Source organism: Pan troglodytes, chromosome 8 (assembly GCF_028858775.2).
Source record: "Pan troglodytes isolate AG18354 chromosome 8, NHGRI_mPanTro3-v2.0_pri, whole genome shotgun sequence".
Classification (NCBI taxonomy): domain Eukaryota; kingdom Metazoa; phylum Chordata; class Mammalia; order Primates; family Hominidae; genus Pan; species Pan troglodytes.
In genome coordinates, this window is record NC_072406.2 from 127,232,465 (window position 1) to 127,255,002 (window position 22,538).

Below are 22,538 nucleotides of genomic sequence, written 5' to 3' on the forward strand. Positions count from 1 at the left end.
AGGCAGCCCTGCTCCCATGGCCCTATTAGGCATTGCTCTAGCAAGTACTTTATGATGAGTCTGCTGCTGTAGCATCCTTTCAGATCTACATTGAGGTAGCCGCATCTCCACAACTTGTGCAGTCTGTGCACCTGCAGAATTGGCACCACATGGATGGATACCACCAAGGTTTATTTCCTATACTTTCCAGAGCTGCAGCCAGAGACACACCCTGGTTTGCTTGAACAGTGACTGGGGAGGCTAAGGGAAGCTGTGCCAGAATGCAGGGAGCAGATACTTGAGGCAGCACAGGGCAGTGAATGCTGAGGTCCCATAGATGCCTTTCTGGAAACTGTGATCTCAGGATCCTAGATGGGAGGGGCAGCCCAGAAGACCTCTGAAATGCCTTCAAGATCTCTTTCTATCTTGATGAATAGCACTTGACTTCCTTTTATCCATGCTAATCCCCTTATGCAAGGGTTCCTTGGCCACACCCTTGCATGCTTTGCTTTTTTGTTCTTTACCTATACAAACTGTGACTTTTCCAAATCATTACTTTCTGCTTCCCTTTTCATAATATGTTTTGTTTTTAAATCATTCTACCTTCTCGCATCTTTACTATATGCAGTTAAAAGTAGCCACGCAGCTCTTTCAATATTTTGCTTAGAAATTTCTTCCACCAGATATCCTAGTGAAGCGGCTGCATTGTCTGGGGTATATACCCTGGGGTTCATCATCATGCACCAGGAAAATTTAGGGCATGGACACACACAAGGGGTTTAGGAGTAGAGGTTTAATAGGTAGAAGATAAGAGAAAGAGAAACAGCCTCCTTTATAAAGGGAGGGGTCTCTGATCGGAAAGGACTGGCTGGTGGCAAATGTGCCGAGTTTTATAGTCCAGTTGGAGGAGGCAGTGTCTGATTTCTGTAGGGGTCACAGATTGGTTAGATCAGGTATGAAGTTTACATAGTGCATGGGGAAGGCTGGTTGCCCCACCATAATCTTCTTATGAAAATGGATTTCCCAGTTGATCAGCATCATCTTGTCTGCTCCTTACAATACACATGGCTGGCAGAGAAGAGAGGATGGAGCCGCCATTTTGAAAATGTCTAGTCCTTAGTTCATGTCAGCATTCACTCATGCAAGCTCTCAGCTTGCAGGCTGCTCCTTGTTAGAAAATGATTTGGGGCTGCTTTTCATTGAAAAGGAAAGCCTTACCAAGCACTCCCATCCCCTTGTTCTCTGACTAAGTAATTCCTTTCTAACTCCCTTTATACTAGCTTATTGCTCTTAAATTCTGCCTTCCATGAAGCACTCAGATATGGGCACAATTCAGCCAAGTTATTTGCTGCTTCATGTCAAGGATGGCTATTACTCCAGTTTGCAGTATCTCTTTCCTCCTTTCTGTCTGAGATCTCCTCAGAATTCCCTTTACTCTCCACATTTCTGCCAATATTCTGATCATAAGCACTAATGTAATCTCTACGAAGTTTTAGGCTTTCCCTGCAGTTCTCTTCTGAGCCCTCATCAGAATCATCCTTAATGTGCTTTTCATACCAATACAAGTTTTTTCTAGCCTTTTTTTTCCTGAACTCTCCCAGCCTCTACTTATTGCTGAGTTTCAAAGTGGCTTCCCTATTTTCAGATATTTGATAAAGCAGTGTTCTATGCTTCAATACCAGTTTTTTGTGTTATTCAGTTTTGTGCTGCTATAACAGAATACTTGAGACCTAGTGATTTATAATGAATAAAAATTTATTGGCTTATGATTCTGTTGGGAAGGCCAAGATTGAGGGGCCAGAATTTGGCAAGAGCTTTCTTGTTGCATCATTGCATGACAGAAGAGCAAAGAGAGGGTGAAGAGAGAAAGAGAGGAGGGCAAAAGGGGGTGAAATCATCCTTTTATAAGGAACTCATTCCTGCAATAACAGCATTAATCCATTCATGAGGGCTATGCTCTCATGGCCTAATCACCTCTCATTAGGTCCCACATCCCCACACTGTTGTATCGGGGATTAAATTTTCAACACTTTTTTGGAGGGACACATTCAAACCATAGCAGAGACTCTGCTTCATGTCAAGGATGGCTGTTACTCCAGTTTGCAAAATCTCTTTCCTCCTTTCTGTCTGAGATCTCCTCAGAATTGCCTCACAATTAAATATTCTGTTTTAGGAGGCAATCAACTTGTTTTGGTTCAGCACACATGACCTAGCTCACTTTTCAAAAAACAGAGCTTTACTGAGTTACAATTTGCACCTCACCATATTCACCTTTTAAAGATGTACAGTTCACTTATGTTTAGCATATTTAGAGAGTGGTACAACCATCACCATTACCTAATTTTAGGCTGAAGAGCCAAATTGTATAAACAAATTGGTATCTGTGACTTGTTAAAAAATAATTTCTAGGGTATCTTATATAGTCAGTATAAAATCAAACTAATCTGTACTTTAGATGTATAAAAATGAATTTTTATAATGATGTTTTATCATAACATCATTATATCAGTATTTTACCATCCTGAGTTATCAAAGCATATTATAATTTCCAAAAATATAGAAATAAACTGAGGTAGGCAAAACTTTAAGATGGCCCTTTTGACTTTTATCCCTGGTATTACTGTCATGATTATGTTATGTCATTTGTCAAAAGGGAGATTATTTGGATTTTCTTACTCTAATCACATGAGCCCTTTAAAAGCAGAGTATTTCCCCTGGGTGCTAGCAGAAGAGGAAGCTAAAGACTCAAAGCATAAACTGGATTTGACATGCTAATGCTTGTTTGAAGATGGAGGGAGCCATGCCTGAAAGTACTAGAGAAAGTGGCCTCTTGGTGCTGAGAGCGAGCAACCCCTGGTCAGCAACTGGCAAGAAAGTTGGGACCTCATTCATATAACTGGAATGAACTGAATTCTACCAACAGTGAATAAGCCTGGAAGTGGATGCTTTTCTGCAGCCTCTGGATAACAGCCTAGCTCAACTAATACCCATCTGAGTCTATAGGGACTTCTGTCCTATAGAACTGTGAGATAATACATGGATGTTCTTTTAAATTTCTATGTTTATGGTAATTTGTTACCAGCAGTAAAAACAAATTTAGGGGCATATTTAGCAATACATCATTGAAAAAAGTTATTCTGGCTGAATTTCAGTCAATGATACTGAGTTAACCAGAAAATTAAATTAATTCTTTAAACATGATGGTCAATTGAGTTTTATTATCTTTAACAGTAATAATACAAGGTGATTGTCATTTATTAATTTAAGCTTTTTATAACACCTTGTGTACCTGTCTTTGATTTCTTTGGTCTGCCATGAATGGTTAGAATTAATGCTCAAAATGTTTGCCATAAAATTACTAATTGCTGTCTGGATCCACGAAAGGAAGATGCTCTGCCTTTTAGATATCTGATTTATTTGACCCTATTTGATGCACAGTGTACTTCCAGTCTACCATTTGAGCCAAAAAGTGAATAGGAGAAATATTTTACAGATAGCATAAAGTTATGAAATGATCAGTAGATGTGATGAAGTTTAGCCAAAAGGGGAAGAGATTGATCTTATCATTAGATAGTAGATTAATTTGAAAATAATGATTACCATGTGCAAGAGAAGTATTCCCTGATTAAAAAATGTTTGAGTTGTATAGTTATCTCAGTAGCTGAAGGGAATGTTGAGGAAAAAATGTATTAATGAGCTAAAATCTTATTTGGAAATATCCTTGTTAGAATTATAGAGCTCAGAATCAGCTGATGTTGTAGTCCATTTGTATTGCTATGAAGGAATACTTGACGCTGGATAATGTGTAAGGAAAAGAGATTTGTTTGGCTCATGATTCTGCAGGATGTACAAGAAGCATGGCACCAGCATCTGCTTGTATTGCGGGGCTCAGGCTGCGTCTACTCATGGCAGAAGGCAAATGGGAGCTGGTATCTGCAGATTTCATATGGCAGGAGAGGAAGCAAGGGGTGGGAGCGGCCAGGCCCTTTTTCATAACCAACTCTCTCAGGAACTAATAGAGTGAGAACTCTTTACTGTGAGGATGGCCCCAAGCCATTCATGAGGGATCTGCCTCCATGACCCAAACTCTTCTCAGTAGGCCTCACCTCTGACATTAGGGATCAAATTTCAGTGTAAGGTTTGGAGGAGTCATATATTCAAACCATAGCAGTTGAGAATTAGGCCTCAAAGTCAGATAGATAATGGTTAAAATATCAGCTATATCAATACTGAATTGGAGAACGTGTTTTTCTTGTGTGGCCATAATGGGCTAATACTTCACCTCAAAATTAAATTACCCACTCATTTATGGGTCAAGTTAGGCAACTGCTGATCTGTATTGCAAGGTAGGACAACAGTAGTGGAAGATAGTAGTCAGAATGCATTTCCTGTGCCTAAAATAGTCTGACAGTGAATGATCTGATAAAGAAGTTAGGAAAACAGTCCCATTTACAATAGCATCAAAAAACAAAACAAAAAACCCCCCAAAAAAAACTTACGATAAGTTTAACCAAAGAGGTAAAAGATCTATATGTAGAAAACTAGAAAACATTAATGAAAGAAATTGAAGATGACACAAGTAAATGGAAAGATACTTTGTGTATTCATGAAGTGAAAGAGTATTGTTAAAATGTCTATATTACCCAAAGTAATCCACAGATTCTATGCAATCCTATCAAAATAGAATTAGAAAAAAATCCTATAATTTGTTTGAAACCACAAAAGACCCCAAATAGCTAAAGCAGTGTTGAGCAAAAAGAACAAAGCTAGAGGCATTACACTACCTGACTGGTCTTTGAAAAGTTAATGGAAAATGCATATTATGAAAAAACTGCATGGATTTCAAATTTTTTTTGCACCAAAATAAACTCATACCAAATTGTTATAACAAGTCTGAATGGGATCAAGTTTGAGGCGCTAAGGAGGATAAGACATTGGTTTGAAAAGGGCCCCTATCAGAGTAACATAAATTCTGCTAAAATTGAAGCGAGAGCAAACATCAAATTTATGGTGAAGCTTGGGTGGAAGAAGGTGAAATTATTGATGCTTTATGAAAAGTTTAGGAGGACAATGCCCCAAAGTAATCAGCAGTTTATAAATGGGTAACTCATTTTAAGAAGGGATGATATGATGTTGAAGATGAAGCCTGCAGCAGGAGACTATTCACATCAATTTGTGAGGAAAAAATCATCTTGTTTATTCTCTAATTGAAGAGGACTGATGTTTGACAGCAGAAGCAATAGCCAACACCATAGACATCTCAATTAATTCAACTTACTCAATTCTGAATGCAAATTAAAGTTCAGTAAACTTTCCAATCTATGGGTGCCAAAACCACTCGGACCAGATTAACTAGAGATAAGAGCAGAGGTTTTAGTGGAAATTATAAACAAGTGGGATCAAGATCTTGAAGTATTTCTTGGAAGAATTGTAACAGGTGAAGCATGACTTTACCACTACCATTCTGAAGACAAAGCACAATCAAAGCAATGGCTACCAGGAGGTAGAAGGGGTTCAATCAAAGCAAAAGTGGACTGGTCAAGAGCAAAGGTCATGGCAGCAGTTTTTTGGGATGCTAAAGGCATTTTCCTTGTTGACTTTCTGGATGGCCAAAATATAACATCTGCTTATTATGAGAGTGTTTTGAGAGTTAGCCAAAACTTTAGCAGAAAAACACCTGGGAAAGCTTCACCAGAGAGTCCTTCTTCACCATGACAATGCTTCTGTTCATTTCTTTCATCAAACAAGGGCAATTTTGTGAGAGTTTCTATGGAAAATCACTAGGCATCCACCTTATAGTACGGATTTGGCTCCTTTTGAGTTTTGTTTGTTTGTTTTGTTTCCTAATTGATAAGGTTTGGCTGTGTCCCCACCCAAATCTTATCTTGAATTACCACGTGTTGTGGGAGGGATCTGGTGGGAGGTAATTGAATCATGGGGCCAAGTCTTTCCCATGCTGTTCTCATGATAGTGAATAAGTCTTATGAGATCTGATGGTTTTATAAAGAGGAGTTCCCCTGCACAAGCTCTCTCTGCCTGCTGCCATCCATGTAAGACATGACTTGCTCCTCCTTGCCTTCCACCATGATTGTGCGTGCTCCCCAGCCACGTGGAACTGTAAGTCCATTAAACCTCTTACTTTTGTAAATTGCCCAGTCTCAGGTATGTCTTTATCAGCAGCATGAAAATGGGTGCTAATACACTAATCTTAAAATGTTTTCTAAGGGCACCTATTTTTCTTCAGTTGATAATGTAAACAAGACTGCATTGACATGGTTAAATTCCTAGGACCTTCCGCTCTTTAGGGATGTACTAAATGACTGGTATCATTGCTTACAAAAGCTTCTTGACTTTGATGGAACTTATGTTGAAAAATAAAGTTTATATTTTTTATTTTTATCTGTTTTTTTTTTCCATGAACTTTTAGTCATCTCATAGTTATTAAAACAGCGTGATACCTGCATAAAAACAGACAAATTGACCCATGGAACAGGATAGAGAGCCCAGAAATAAATTCACATGTCTGCTGCCCACTGATTTTCAACAGAGGCTCGAGGAATACACATTGGAGAAAGGACAGTCTTGTCAATAAATGATTCTAAAAAACTAGGTATCCAGATATAGAAGAATGAAATTAAACCCTTATCTGATCCCTTATAGAAGAATCAACTCAAAATGGATTAAAGATTTAAACGGAAGATCTGAAACTAAAACAACTAGAAGGAAACATAGGAGAAAAGCTATGACTTTAGTCTGAGCAATGACTTCTTGCATGATTCCAAAAGGACGACAGCAAAAGCAAAAATAGACAAATGGTATTGAATCAAGAAGCTTCTATACATCAAAGGAAATAACAGAGTGAAGAGACAACCCACACATTGAGAGAAAATATTTGCAAATCATACATCAGATAAGGGACTCATACCCAAGACATAAAATGAACTCAAATCATTCAATAACAAGAAAACAAATAACCCCTATTTAAACATGGGCAAATAATCTGAAGAGACATTTTTCAAAAGAAAACATACAAAAGGTCAAAACATATATGAAAACATGCTCAACATTACTAATCATCAGGGAAATGCAGATCAAAACCACAATGGGATGTCATCTCATACCTCTTAAAATGGCTCTTATAAAAAAGATGAAAGATAACGTGTTGGTGAGTATATGGCAAAAAGGGAAGTTTTGTACACTGTTGGGGGAAAGTAAATTAGTACAGCCATTTTGAAAAAACAATATGGAGGTTCATCCAAAAACTGAAAATAGAATCACCATATGATCCAGCAGTCTGAGTATATATCCAAAGGAATTGGAATCAGTATGTTGGAGAGATGTTTGCATTCACATGTTCATTGCAGCATTGTTCATAATAGCCAATATTGGGAAACAACCTAAGTGCCCACCAACGGATCAATGGATAAAAAAAGAGGTATATATACATAATGAAATAGTATTCAGCCTATAAAGGGACAAAATCCTGTCATTTGTGACAACATAGATGAAACTAGAGGCCATTAGGTTATGCAAAATAAGCTAGGCTTAGAAAGACAAATATCACCTGATCTCACTTACATGTGGAATCTAAAAATTTGAATCAATTGAAGTAGAGAGTAGAATGGGGGTTACCAGAAGCTGTGGGTGGTGGTCAGTTGGGCAGGGAAAGGAAAAATATTGGTCAAAGGGTGCAAAGTTTCAATTAGGAAGAATAAGTGTTCTATTATTTCGTTGGCGTTCTATTGTACAATGAATGACTAATGTTACTAATTGTGCATTGTATATTTCATATAGTACATTGCTAATAGAGTGGATTTTAAATATTTTTGCTGCAAAAAATATGTATGTGGGGTGATGGGTATGTTAATTAGCCTGATCTGCTCAGTCTGCAATGTATACATGTATTGAAGCATCTGTCAATAAAGATGAAATGAAAATAAAAAGGAATTAATAAGCTGATAAATAGTATTTTAACTAGAAAATCTGTTTTTAAAAAAGATTTCTATGTGAAAAAGGCTTACAAAGGCCACCCTGCATAAAGACTATCCCTGAGTGGATCTGACTATTCCTTGTAGGCTGCTTATGCCAGGACTAAACCTATATTCTGTGATAAACAGGATTTATTGTTTCAGAGATTTCATAAATTAAAACTATCACACTTTCTTATTTTTATAATGTGTTAAGTTATATATCCATAGTCAAATTATATATCCATAGTCAGGATAGACAACAACATCCCACTAGATTTAATTTTAGTATTGTCTAATATTTGTGCTGGTTTTCCTGCATTTATTAGTGGCCAACCTTGTGTTATAAACAGCCCAGCATGCTTTTAATTAAGGACTCTACTTTCAGCTAGAATGAGATATTGACAAGGCATATGGATATGTGGCAGGCATCTAGACAAGTGATTGGCAAACTTTTTCTGTAAAGGGCCAGATAGTAGATATTTTAGGCTTTGTTGGCCAGATGGTCTCTGTTGCCAGTACTCAACTCTGTCCTCGTAGTGTGTTAGCAATCTTAGATAATATTTAAACAAACTAGTGTAGTTGTGTTCCAATAAAACTTCATTTACACAAACAGGCTAGTAGTTTATGTAGTACTGATCTAGATGAATAATTCAGTATGGTTCTCAGTTCAAGAAGAGGAATGACAGAAAGTTTTAAAAAAAGTTGTTTGAAACTTGGAATATGTATTAGAAATAATATTAGAAATAGTAGTTATGTAAGAGCCTATTTTACTTTTTGTAGGGAGTTGAACTATGTGCTACCTAATTTCTGGAGAGCACTACACAATTGGAATGTAAGGGTATTAGGAGTAAGAAGTAAAAAAAAATAAATGGAAAACTAGGTGTTTATGGTTAGAGTATGGTCCTGGAGTGCAAGACTTCTGAATTTTAGAAGAACAGTTCTAGACTGTAAAGAGGTCCGAAGTATGTAATGGGAATGCTTTGCCCAAGTGGCATGCAGGTAAAAGTTCTTGTAGTTTAAGAAGAGATCATGAAACTGCAGAAGGAGAATTGTTCTTTCTTTATTATAGAAGTAGCAGGAGATTTCTCCCCTTTACGCATGTCTTTTGGTGGTGAGAAGGAATTTTCCATTTCTTTTACCTTGATTGGTGACATCCTCCCATGCTTCCAGTGGACTGGTATTGGCAAGGAGGAAACTTTTTTGTAGTAAGTGGAGGAAAAGGTGGGCTCTTGGTAAGATCTTTAGTGCTAAGGATAAGGAATTCAGGGATTGTGGTGAGTAGTTTCCTTTTAAGTTTGGGAAATTGTACTACTGAAGTTGAATAGGACGGGACAGGGTGTGTAGTTTTCAGGTACTCCTATTGTTTAGCTTAGGTAGGGAGGCATAACAGTTCCTTCACATCACTTATAAGAGGGAGATAAGGATTACTATGGTAGCTCCTACAATATATGTTTCTTTGGAGGAAGGGGGATATATATTTTTAATTTTTGTGGGTACAGAGTAGGTGTATATGTTTATGGGGTATGTGGGATATTTTGATAGTCATGCAATGCATAATCACATCATGGAAGATAGGGTATTTATCTCAAGCATGTATCCTTTGTGTTACAAACAATCCAATTTTACTCTCAGTTATTTTAAAATGGACCATTAAATTATTCTTGACTACAGTCACCCTGTTGTGCTTTCAAATACTAGTCTCATTCATTCATTCATTCTATTTTTTTGTACCCCTTAACCATCCCTACCTCCTCCTCACTTTACCACTACCCTTCCCAGCCTCTGGTAACCATCTTCCTACTCTCTATCTCCATGGGTTCAATTGTTTTGCTTTTTAGATCCCACAAATCAGTGAGAACATATAATGTTTATCTTTCTGTGCCTGGCTTATTTCACGAAACATAATGACATCCAGTTACATCCGTTTTGTTGCAAATGACTGAATCACATTATTTTTATGGCTGAATAGTAATTCATTGTGTTTATGTACCACATTTCTTTATCTGTTCATCTGTTGATGGACACGTAGGTTGCTTCCAAATCTTGGCTATTGTGAACAGAGCTACAACAAACATGGGAGTGCAGATATTTCAATATATTGATTTCCTTTCTTTTGGGTATATACCCAACAGTGGGATTGCTGAATCGTATGGTAGCTAAATTTTTACTTTTACGAGGAACCTCCAAAGTGTTCTCCATAGTGGTTGTACTAATTTACATTCCCACAAACAGTATAAGAGGGTTCCCTTTTCTCCATATCCTTGCCAGCATTTCTTACTACCTGTCTTTTGGATATAAGCCATTTTAACTGGGGTAAGATGATATCTCATTTTAGTTTTGCTTTTCATTTCTGTGATGATCGGTGATGTTGAGCACCTTTTCATGTATGTATTTGAAATTTGTATGTCTTCTTTTGAGAAATATCTGTTCAAACCTTTAGCCCATTTTTAAAATTGGATTGTTGGCTTTTTTTCCTGTTGAGTTGTTTGAGCACTGCATATATTCTGGTTATTAATCCTTTGTCAGATGGATAGTTTGTAAATATTTTCTCCCATTCTGTGGGTTGTCTCTTCATGTTGCTGTTTCCTTTGCTGTGCAGAAGTTTTATAACTTGATGTGATCCCATTTGTCCATTTTTGCTTTGGTTGTCTGTGCTTGTGGGTTATTCCTCAAGAAATCTTTGCCCAGTCCAATATCCTGGAGAGTTTCCCCAATGTTTTCTTGTAGTAGTTTCATATGCTTAACTACCTGTTATTATGCTAGACATTTTATTTGAAAATTATTGATAGAAATAATTTAAGGCCCAGGATAATGTTATCTTTCTTTAGAGAGTACCATGTATCTTCTGTTAGGAGACTTGGCATATTGGCAGTTCTAGCAGCACCATAAGCCGATTTTAAGACTTGGGAGTTTTCTGCTGCTCAGATGACTCATAGCTAACTTACAGTTGAGGTAAAGGCTGGTTAACTTCTGGTACACCACTATTTTAAGAGCAAGTCATTATGTCCCAAGTCAAAGTGCCCTGTTGTTTCTTTGAACCCCTATGTTTTGTGGGTTATTGCTTCCAACTTTTGTCCTCCTCTCTCCTTGAGGCTACCAAATGCACTCTCAACCTTTTGGCAGTCTCTTCTAAATAAGCAAATCTCTCAGAACAAAAGCATCTCTGAATGCCTGCCTCCTCTTAAAGAATTTGCAACTTCTGGATCTTGGCTTTGTACATTTTATCATTTTGTTACTTGTAAGATTTTAAAATTGTCCTTTAACTTTTTAAGTTGTCTTCAGTGGAGAGTTTTTCTGAATTACTGCACTTAGTATTAATATTATTGGAAGTGAAAAATCAGGGCAAGTTATTTAACTTGTTACTTAAAATGTGCTTCAGACTTCTCATCTGTAATATGGAGTTATTAATTATTTACTATCTTATAGGTTTTTTGAGATTTTTAAATGAGGCAACACATTGTGTGTTTATAGTGGTACCTGACATGTAGAAAATGCTTAAGTTATTATTACATTTATTTGAGAATATAGGAATTTGTTGCTCTTCAAAGATTTTCCAAGCATGAATTAGCCACTTTATTACAGAAGTAATTTGCAGGGATTATGAAAGATTTGCAAATGACATTAACATTGACTGACATTTCTGTCAACCCTGATTTAGGTAAATTAAAGTTTTTCCCCCCTAATGTATTTAAGGCTCTATACTATAAGGAAAATTTAATTTTATCTAAAAGTAGATAATGGCCCTGATATGTATATGTGTGTGTGTATGTTTATGTGAATATGTAAAAACTGATTAGCTGTGATGTGTGTGTGTATGCATATATAAGTATAGTATATAAATGTTAAATGGTAAGACATTTTAATTCTTTAAAATATGGTCTCTTGATAAAATAATTGGGCTGGAAGTAAGAAAAACAAAATGAAGCAGAATTGAGATTTTTGTTTTAAAGATTTTTAATTTCTGAAAATAGAGTTTTTCCAAATATCTTTTTCTTTTTTATGCATAAAATAGAAGATACAATTTTTTTTATTTGTCCTGTTTTAAAAATTGAGTTCTTGGACTAGATGTAAAGTAGACAGGAGAAAATGATAATAAAAAATATATTCATAGCAGAACTCTTTAAAGTTTGGTGACACCTATTTTAGCAATACCAGTGCATGAAGAAAAAATATAGCTTACATGCTAACTCCCCAAAGTGGAACATACGTATACTTTTTCTCTATTCCATAGATTTGTATTTGATCTTCCTTCTGCCTCAACCTAATTTTTGTGCAGATGAAGTTTAACTTATTCTATTTTGCATCAACATTGAATCCTTCAGTACTATGTTCAGTCTTTCAGTGTCTTTTTTCGCTTCGTAAATTGAAATGGTCATGATATATTAAGATTTAAATAAATCCAAAATAAGTATCTTTTGAGATGCAGAGAAAAATACAGCACTTTGAAATTTTCCTAAGTTGTAAATAAATCCTCCTTTTTGAAAATTGTTATGTCCCGTTCCTTTGGCTTAATGACTTTTAAATTTTCTTATCCTGCTATATGTCTTAAAGTTATTTTAAGGTAATTATTTTCATTATTTTATTTTCTCTTCCAGGTTAACAGAACCTTCTGGATATTTAACGGATGGCCCAATTAACTATAAATATAAAACTAAATGTACATGGCTCATTGAAGGCTAGTAAGTATACAGTCTGAGTCAAATTAATGTATTTTATTCCTAAATGATAAAGGTGATCATATTAATGTCAGAGCATTAGAGTATAATTACTTTATCATTTAGTTTGTTTATTATTAGATAATATTTACAACTTCTAGACATCACATTTAATGTAAATTACACTACCTCTTCACTTGTGACAGTAGTTTAATTTTTATATATATTTTGTTTTTGAGTTATGTTACTGTGGTATTAAATTGAGTAGGCATTTTTTTGGTTTATTTTGAACATCTTGTTATGAAATTTGAAGACTTAGTAGAAATTATAAAAGTATTTCTTGCTGAGCTATGCTATTCATATAATTTAGCATTTTAGTTCGAAGGGTATTTTTAAAAGAACATTTTGTAGAAGAGAGAGTTAATTATTCATTTAGAGGTATTTTCAGTAAGTAGGGCTTGAAACAATCTATCTATTTAAATGTATTGTGAGTGGAGCATAAAAGAATTGATATGAATTATTTTTGAACTGTTTTGTAATTTCTAAAGAGTATATTTGGAAAATTTTGTATTTAAATTTTTCTAACTTAAAAGCTGTTCATTCTCTGCTGTGCACCTATAGTTACATTTTGTTTATTTGTTAACATTATATCACATTGAGAATTTTGATTAAAATTTAAATAGTTTTTTAGTGCCTCCAACTTAAGGGTTCTGTAAAAATAAGAATAGTGGCTTCTTGAGTGTTGATTTTTAAAAATCAACTTTATTTAAGTACCATTTGTATACAACAAAATGCACCCATTTTAAGTGTACAGTTCCATAAGGTTTCAGTGATGTATGCAGTCTATGTAACCTCTGCCTTCAATCAAGAGAAAGAAGATTTTTTTTTTTTGAGACAGAGCCTCACTCTGTTACCCAGGCTGGAGTGCAGTGGTGCGATCTCAGCTCACTGCAGCCTCTGCCTCCTGAGTTCAAGCAATTCTCCTGCCTCAGCCTCCTGAGTAGCTGGGACTAGAGGCGCATGCCGCCATGCGCAGCTAATTTTTGTATTTTCAGTAGAAATGGGTTTTACCATGTTGGCCAGGATGGTCTTGATCTCCTGACCTCGTGATCCGCCTGCTCTGGCCTCCCAAAGTGCCAGGATTACAGGCGAGAGCCACTGCACCTGGCTGAACATTTTTCATTGACTACATTTTTAGAAAACAATGATACATACATATGTCCTGTTAATAGATTTTGAAAGTTACATTTTATTTGTACAAATTAGATATGATGGCTTATCAATCTTTCACCCTGATGATATAAGGATTTATAGCAAAATTATCTATAAACAGATTCTAATAAAATACCCTATCTAAAGTTTCTTCACTCTGTGCTTTGTATATTATATAATAAATATTATGTATTTATTCACTCTGTGCTTTGTATATTTTAATTTGAAAAATATTTCATATTCATTTTCAGTCCAAATGCAGTGTTAAGATTAAGATTCAATCATTTTGCTACAGAATGTAGCTGGGATCATATGTATGTTTATGATGGAGATTCAATATATGCACCTTTAATAGCTGTACTTAGGTGAGTAATTATATTCAATCAGTTGCAGAAAAGTGACTGTGTAATTGCTTCTTTAAATATATATTGATATGTACTGCAAAATAAATTTAGTAAAGATATTGATAGTTACATTTCACAGATGATTATAATACTTTGTTATGTGCTGTAACTGTCAATTTAGGTAATAATTATGTAAATATTGATATAACATAAATAAGTACTATATTGGAAATATAGATTTCTTTCTAAATATTTTTTATTCTCATTGTATTTAGTTTATTCTTTTAAAGTGCCTCGAATATGTTTTCAGAACTATCTGGATATATTAGCGTGAGTTCTAGCTGACAGATAAATAGACAAGTTTTGTTTTTTAATAGTTGTTTTTTTATTTTAGTGAAATGGTAAAATTTTAAATTCTGCATAAAAGGGTTAAGTTATGCTTTGTGCAATGATTAATAAAGATGGAGTTTCTACCAATTGTCAAAATGTGAGAGTTTTATTTGTTTCAAAATATTTTATTGTTAGTTGTAAGGTAGATTATTAATTTTAAAATTATAGCATTGTATCAATTTAAAAATCTTTTCTTATGTATGTTTAGATTATTATAAAAAGTTTCGTGAATAGGAGAAAATCTATTAGACACAGAAAAAATTATGAACATGTATAGATTTTGTATATAATTTAACATGATTGTTGATAAGTTACTCATTATATTATTTACTTTTGCTATTTATACAATATCTGTTATATGTTCTGTCATTGTTGGAAATTTAAGTACGGATAAAAGCTTATTGGTCCCTTCAAAATATTTTCTTTCCAATTTTTCTTTTTATTATTCATGTGGCAAATATTCTATTTCATTCTATTCTAATACATTTTATTTTATTCTATTTTATCAGGAATGTGAATTATTATTTTGGACAAAAATGTAATGACTTGTATTTCCTTAGGAGCTTAGGTACTTATTCTATGATATTGCTATTGCTTACATTTTTGAGTCGTTTGAACATTAGAAAAAGGATAGCCATAAGCAGCCCTTCATCTAAGGACAATAGAGAGAAAATAGAGTGGAGCCTTGCAAATAATTAGGTTGTAAGATAATTTATTGTAACGATTAAATTTGATCCTCAGTTCATACATTTATTCTTAGCAATTTAAACATCACTTTGCTATCTTAACTATTTTTATGATACCTTTGACTGACCATCATTTAGATGTGTGCCTGTTCATTTGTTTATCTAGTAATTCTAATTACTTTGTATTAATACTCATCCATTAGCATTCTTACCAACATTTTCTTGTTATTAAAGGAAGATAATTAGCAGGTGAGATTTAGTATATGGCTGTGAAGATGGAATTAGTGATTTCTCATTAGCAAGTGTTCTTGTTAGCCCTCCTAAGGGAAGTGGAAAACTCACGTTTATTGATATTGAATATCCACTTGATGTTAAGCACTAGGCTAGGCAGTTTAAATGTCATCTAATCCTCACAAAGATCTTGTTGGGGGAGTACTAAGTACTATTATCCCCATTTTACAGTTGAGAAAATTGACATTCAGAGAAGTTATTTGCTTCTAATAGATGGTAGAGCTAGGATTAGGACTTGAATCTCAATCTCCTGATTTAAAAGCATATGCTGTTTGTACTTCATCTTGCTAAGAATTCAGAATCTAATATGTTTGAATTATTTCAATTGTATAAATATTTATTACTCAACATTTAATTACAGAGACTGTGTCACAGGCTTAGAGTACATAGTAAGGAAGAAGGCATAGGCTATCGCAGTGACTTTAGACACCAACTACCTGCAGTTGGGCTAGAACAGATTTCCTAGGTTAAGAGCACAGTCCTCTACAACAAGGGTCTCCTCTCCACCCCAGATCCCCGTACCAGTCCATGGCCTGTTAGCAACAGGGCTACACAGTAGGAAGTGAGTGGCGGGCAAGTGAGCAAAGCTTCATCTTTATTTACAGCTGCTCCCCATTGCTTGCATTACTGCCTGAGCTCCGCCTTCTGTCAGATCAGCAGCGGCATTAGATTCTCATAGGAGTACAGACCCTACTGTGAACTGTGCATGTGAGGGATCTAGGTTGCTCATTCCTTATGAGGTTCTAATGCCTGATGGTCTGTCACTGTCTCCCATCAGCCCCAGATGGGACCATCTAGTTGCAGGAAATCAAGTTCAGGGCTTCCACTGATTCTACATTATGGCGGGTTGTATAATTATTTCATTACATATTACAATGTAATAATAATAGAAATAAAGTGCATAATAAATGTAATATGCTTGAGTCATCCCAAAATCATCCTCCCCCGGTCTGTGGAAATTTTGTCTTCCATGAAACTGGTCTCTGGTTCCAAAAAGGTTGGGGACTGCTGCTCTATAACACTGCTGTCATTTCAGACACTAGCTGCAAGCTTGGTGCTCCCCACCTACTCTGACCATCTGGCTACATATTTAGGGGTTCCTACTCTCTCCTAAAAGTTTGACAATTCACTAGAATTATCATAGAACTCAGGAAAGTTCTACACTTATGACTATAGTTTTATCACGAAGGATAGAAATCAGAGCCAGCCAAATAAAGGGATGCATAGAGTGAGGTCTGGGAGGATCATAAATGCAAAGCTTCTGGGTCCTCGGAATGTGTTACCCACCCAGCACATCAACATGTATCACCAACAGGGAAGCTCATCTGAGCTTCAGGTGTCCAGAGTTTTATTGAAGTTTCATTATGTAGCCATGAGTGATTGAATCATTGGCCATGAGGCTGAACTCAAATCTCCAGCCCCTCCCATCCCCTTCTCTCTCGGGAAGTTAGGCTAATACCATATGGCCCCAACATTTTAATCACATGGTTAGTGTTTCTGGAGTGGCCATCCCCTATTCTGAATTATATCTTTAGCTTAAATTAATTAGGGGCCCACCATGAGTCACCTCATTGGCATAAATTTTCAGCATCACCATGAATAGGAAGACACTCCCATCACTCAGGAAATTTCAAGAATTTAGAGGTTATGTCCCAAGAACTGGGGACAAAAGCCAGCCAAATTCTTTAGTATGCAGTAGTCATACATTAGTGGGGGTATGTTAACAGATTTTTCACACAGCCTAGTTAGTGTTACAATCAGGTTATGAAGGATTTCTATATAATTTCAAAATAAATAACTAATCCTTCATGTTGACTTTCATCGTGAGTAAAAGTATGAAGTATGGGGGTCAGATAGGACATTCTAGAGAGAGAAAAGCATATATACAAAGGTATATATAGACACATTAAAGAGCATTATATTTTAGGGCAATAGTTGAAAGTTTTGAGTAACTTGATTGTAGGAACTGTGAAGGATACGTAGGAGTCACATTACCCCAAAACAGCTATCAGTGACATTTACTTAGTGCTCATTTTGTGCCAATGTACAGGAGTTCTTTATATGCATTAGTTTATTTAATCCTCAAAATAACCTTTAGGTAGGTATTAATATTGCAATTTTACAAATGCAGAATTGAGACACAGAGATTTTCTGTGAGTGGCCTGAAGGTTGCCTAGCTGGTAAGTCAGAATATGAATCAAGGTTATGTAATTATAGGTCCTAATCCCTTAATCACTGTAATATTGCTTTCTTGTACACCACACTAAAGAAGTTGGGCTTTTATTCTGTAGGCAAGAGTTTTTAGAATGTGGAGAATGGATTGGAATGGAGAAGTGTTATTTATTTTTTTTTTTTACTGTGTGCTGGACAATTGTGTGTTGGACGTTGTTGTTTGGAAAATCATATATAGTAATAATTTGAGGCCTAGAAAGATTATATTCTTGCAGAGACTACCTGGGGACACTAGCAATCCATATTCAACTCAATCCAAACTCAGATACTGAGGTGATTCATAGCTCAGCTGCAGTGCAGTCCTTTGGAGGGCCTAACTTCAGGTAGTTTGCTTTCACTTCCAACCATTGGAGTCCCAGTTCAACGTGAAGGCCTTGTGTTTCACTTTTTCTTTCCTTCATTCTGTAAAACCCCTGAAATTACCACCTAGTTTTTTTTAGCCCTTCAAATCTTACCTCCAGCCTTGAAATCAGCAAATGCCAATAGGGTAAATGACCTCAATGCCTGGGCAGACCTTCAAGCTGATTTTTTTGTTTTTATATAATTTGTCATTTTACTAGATGTCAGTTGGTCCGAATTTCCTGGTGTATTATACAGTAAGTGGAAACTCTCTTTTATTTATTGTTTTTAAAATACTTGTAAACAAAAAACCAAACAGATCTATTGTTTTTTGTTTGTTTGTTTTTTTGAGACGGAGTCTCGCTCTGTCACCAGGCTGGAGTGCAGTGGTGTGATCTCGGCTCACTGCAACCTCCACCTCCCAGGTTCAAGCGATTCTCCTGCCTCAGCCTCCCGAGTAGCTGAGACTACAGGCATGCACCACCGTGCCCACCTGATTTTTCTGTATTTTTAGTAGAAATGGGGTTTCACTGTGTTGGCCAGGATGTTCCTGATCTCTTGACCTCGTTATCCGCCCGCCTCCACCTTCCAAAGTACTGGGATTATAGGCATGAGCCACTGCGCCTGGCCCAGACCTATTCTTTTTATCTCTTTCAGAGAGCTCTCAGAGACTAGCTGTATCTATTATAAAGACCTATTTTTAGTAATACTCACCTTTATATAATTTTATTACAATGAACAATATGTATGTATAACTTAAGACTGGTGTCATAGGGTTTGTATTATTTTGAGAGTCTCATTTTAAAATCATTTGTTGCTTCACAAACATAACCTAGTAGATGTAATAATAATTACTAAAGCGTTAAATCAAGAGTTGATTACTTTTTAACTTGTTTGCATTTGAGAGTGTATTTTCTAAATCAATTATTTGACTATAATATTTCATTTATGTGTCAAATATGATTTGAATGGGGGAATTCAGTTCTTAGTGGTACCTAAACATAATTTTAACTGTTTAAAGGAATTGACTTTGTCAAGTTATATAATTTGTTTGTTAGCAGCTTCTTTTCTTTCACCAATTGCATGTTTTCATAGATTTAGAGAGGTTAGAATATATAACTAAATGAAGATAGGTAATTTTCCTCATGAACAAGTATCCTTAAAAAGAAGTACAACTTACCAGTTTAAAACTATTTTGTACATTTATATCTCCCCCACCCCAAGTTTTTGTTTGTGTGCTTATGGGCTTATGTGAGCAATATTCTGTCTTGGAATAGTTATATATTAATGCAATTTGCATAGATATGCAAAATTAGAAAAACATTAAAGTCTATATATTTAAATTTTTTGAAGTAAATATTTTAAATCACCTAGATAAATGTATTGGAAATGTACAGCTATAACTAGAATGTAATTGTAATTGCTTAACTGATGTAGAGTGTCTTCCAGCTTCATCGGATTTTTAAACCAATCAGAATAAGTAAAGGTACAGGGTTTTATTAGAGTAGCAAGGTGACTTTAAGTGAAGTTTTATATGAATTAAGTGGAAGACTACCCTGTAGTATTATGACAGGATGGATAGCAGGACAAAAAGGAGAAATGAGACATTGCCTTACAAATAGTGATAAGAAAAAAAATGGGGTACAGTGGCATGAGAGTAGATTTTAGTGTATTGGCAGCAGTAGTAGAACTAGTTTAGTGAGAAATGGATAGGGACTTCTTTTAGATTTATTCTCCTTTTAGTTGCCCATTCTGACGTACAAGCATTACTGATCCTAGTAAGAATATTTCTGAGTAAATTTTATGTGCTTAACAGTCTTATGTATATCTATACATACAATATTCAGTTTTGTTCTCTTTTAGTGGTTTGATAGTCCCTGAAATAAGGGGCAATGAAACTGTGCCTGAAGTTGTTACTACATCTGGCTATGCACTGTTACATTTTTTTAGTGATGCTGCATATAATCTAACTGGTTTCAACATTTTCTATTCGTAAGTATTTTTTAAAAATTCCTTCTTTTAATGATTCTTGTAATTTAATGTAAAAGAGTTTTTTTTTGTTTATTTTTATTAATGTCTTATATACCAGAAGCAGGCTACTGTGTTAAATTTCAAGTTAGTAGGCAGGATCCCTTCTTAAGTGACATAAAATCTTAATAATATGCCACAAAATGTGATCTAAACCTATAAGTTTGGTTGAAAATTAATTATGAAATTGACAATTGTTTTTTGGCAAGTGATTAAGTAAACAAGTACTAGTGTAGCTTTACTGGTAGCAACAGATGTGGTGAGACTGCAGGGAGTTGTGAACTGCCTTTCAGTGCTCTAAGGTATATCACTTGTAATTTGAAGAGGATTATGGGAGCTAAGTTTTTGTAGTCTCTATTGCAGAGACTGTACTGAATGCTATGCATACATTATGTCATTTAATTACCTTCAATTCTTTCAAGTGGGTATATTTCCCATTGACACATGAGGAAATTGTGGCTTAAGAGTTAAGTGGCTATACCACTGTCTCCTCTAAAATAAGAAAAGTAATATTCATTGAGAATCTATTTTATGCCTGATACTTTATATACATTTTTATATCTAGAAGACTGAGGGTGAAGTAATGAGAGATGCTTTCACAGGAATGGCTAGAGAGGAAGTCTATATATTATTTTTTTCTTCAGAATGTAGAAATTGGTAACCAGAGAATTTTTCACCAGAAATATTATAAATATCCTTGAATCAGCAATTTATTATGGAATTTATTTATCCTACAATGTATCCAAGTATGTATGCAAGGGAGAACAAATATATAGTAGAATATAATCACATGGTGGCTCACGCCTGTAATCCCAGCACTTTGGGAGGCCGAGGCGGGCAGATCACGAGGTCAGGAGATCAAGACCGTCTTGGCTAACACGGTGAAACCCTGTCTCTACTAAAAATACAAAAAAATTAGCCAGGCATGGTGGCGGGCGCCTGTAGTCCCAGCTACTCGGGAGGCTGAGGCAGGAGAATGGTGTGAACCTGGGAGGCGGAGCTTTCAGTGAGCCGAGATCGCACCACTGCATTCCAGCCTGGGCGACAGAGCGAGACTGTCTCAAAAAAAAAAAAAAAAAAGAGTCTTAAAGCTAAGTATGATAAACATCCCTTTTCTTCAATAAGAGTGTGTGGGTGATAGCATGCTCTTTTATATTATACAACCAAGTTATATCTTGACTTCTCATATAGTTTTGAATTTTCATGAATTTAATTTTTTTCTGTAAAATATACAATCAAAACATTGAGTACTTAAGTCTTTACAAAACATTTTGCCTGGAACCGTACAGATCCTGCAGATGTTGAGCATGTAGTCGTTAGACATTTGGAGTCTTGGTATCAAAGTAAATCTGTTGAATAAACTAAGACCAACTGCAAATAAATACTAACAATTTCATAAGAGTAAGAGGGTACAGAGTAAAGAATTAAAACTACATTGTGAAATTCTGTTACATTTATAAGCACATAGGACACAGTATAAAAATTATAAAGTTTATGATGTATCAACCAAAATTCTTTTTCAATTACCTTGAATCTGAATATATATGAATTATATTTTACAGAATCAATTCTTGTCCTAACAATTGCTCTGGTCATGGGAAGTGTACAACTAGTGTCTCTGTTCCAAGTCAAGTATATTGTGAATGTGATAAATACTGGAAGGGTGAAGCTTGTGATATTCCTTACTGTAAAGCCAATTGCGGCAGTCCAGATCACGGTTACTGTGACCTGACTGGAGAAAAATTATGTGTCTGCAATGATAGTTGGCAAGGTAAGCATGTGTGGTGTGATGGCTTTTGAAACATTGATTCATATATGTAATAGATTAATACAAATTCCACACATTTGTTTCGTTATAGTTTGCACACCCAAGCCTCATATACTTTTATTTTTAGAATGTTCAGATTAATAATAAACTTCTTAATAATTTTTTTGTCACAAATAGAATTAATTGGCAAAGATTTTGTCTCCATACTACTTTGAAGATCAAATGAAGTTATATATGAAACTGAATTGTTAGGTGTGTGATAATTATGGTCTTCTGTAATTTGTTGTTGAATCTCCCCAAAATTCAGTGACTTCACTGAATTTAATGTAGTGCATTCAAATTTGATTTATAAGGGTAATATAAATAGTATACTACAAAAATAAATGTTCAAAGGGACTGCAGTGTATGAAACTTATTTCTTAGGAAAGGCTGACATCTTGTGGCCATTTTAAAAAGAACTAGACTATTTTAAAAAGTATTTTAGCTGGCCTATTGCAGAAGTCAGATACCTAGGAAAGAATTTCTAAGTAATTTTTATAAATATCTATCATCAAAGATTAAGTTTAGACTACAGTGAAGAATGTTGGCTTATTTATCTGTATATAAAATAATAAATATTGTCATTATGAAATTAAGAGATATGC

At 35.1% G+C, this 22,538-nt stretch overlaps 1 protein-coding gene across 11 annotated transcripts in view; it reads left to right on the forward strand.

Moving 5' to 3' along the window:
• ATRNL1 (attractin like 1) overlaps nucleotides 1–22,538 on the forward strand; it is an 853,639-nt gene that overhangs the window by 14,674 nt on the left and 816,427 nt on the right. For all 11 annotated transcript variants that reach the window (XR_010147020.1, XM_016919435.4, XM_016919433.4 and 8 more), the window contains exons 2-5: nucleotides 12,545–12,628; nucleotides 14,068–14,181; nucleotides 19,962–20,090; nucleotides 21,689–21,897. Coding sequence is in view for 10 of the 11 variants with exons in the window: in XM_016919433.4 (XP_016774922.4) it covers nucleotides 12,545–12,628; nucleotides 14,068–14,181; nucleotides 19,962–20,090; nucleotides 21,689–21,897 (536 nt within the window). In the remaining variant the exon portion in view is untranslated. The remainder of the gene's footprint in view (nucleotides 1–12,544; nucleotides 12,629–14,067; nucleotides 14,182–19,961; nucleotides 20,091–21,688; nucleotides 21,898–22,538) is intronic.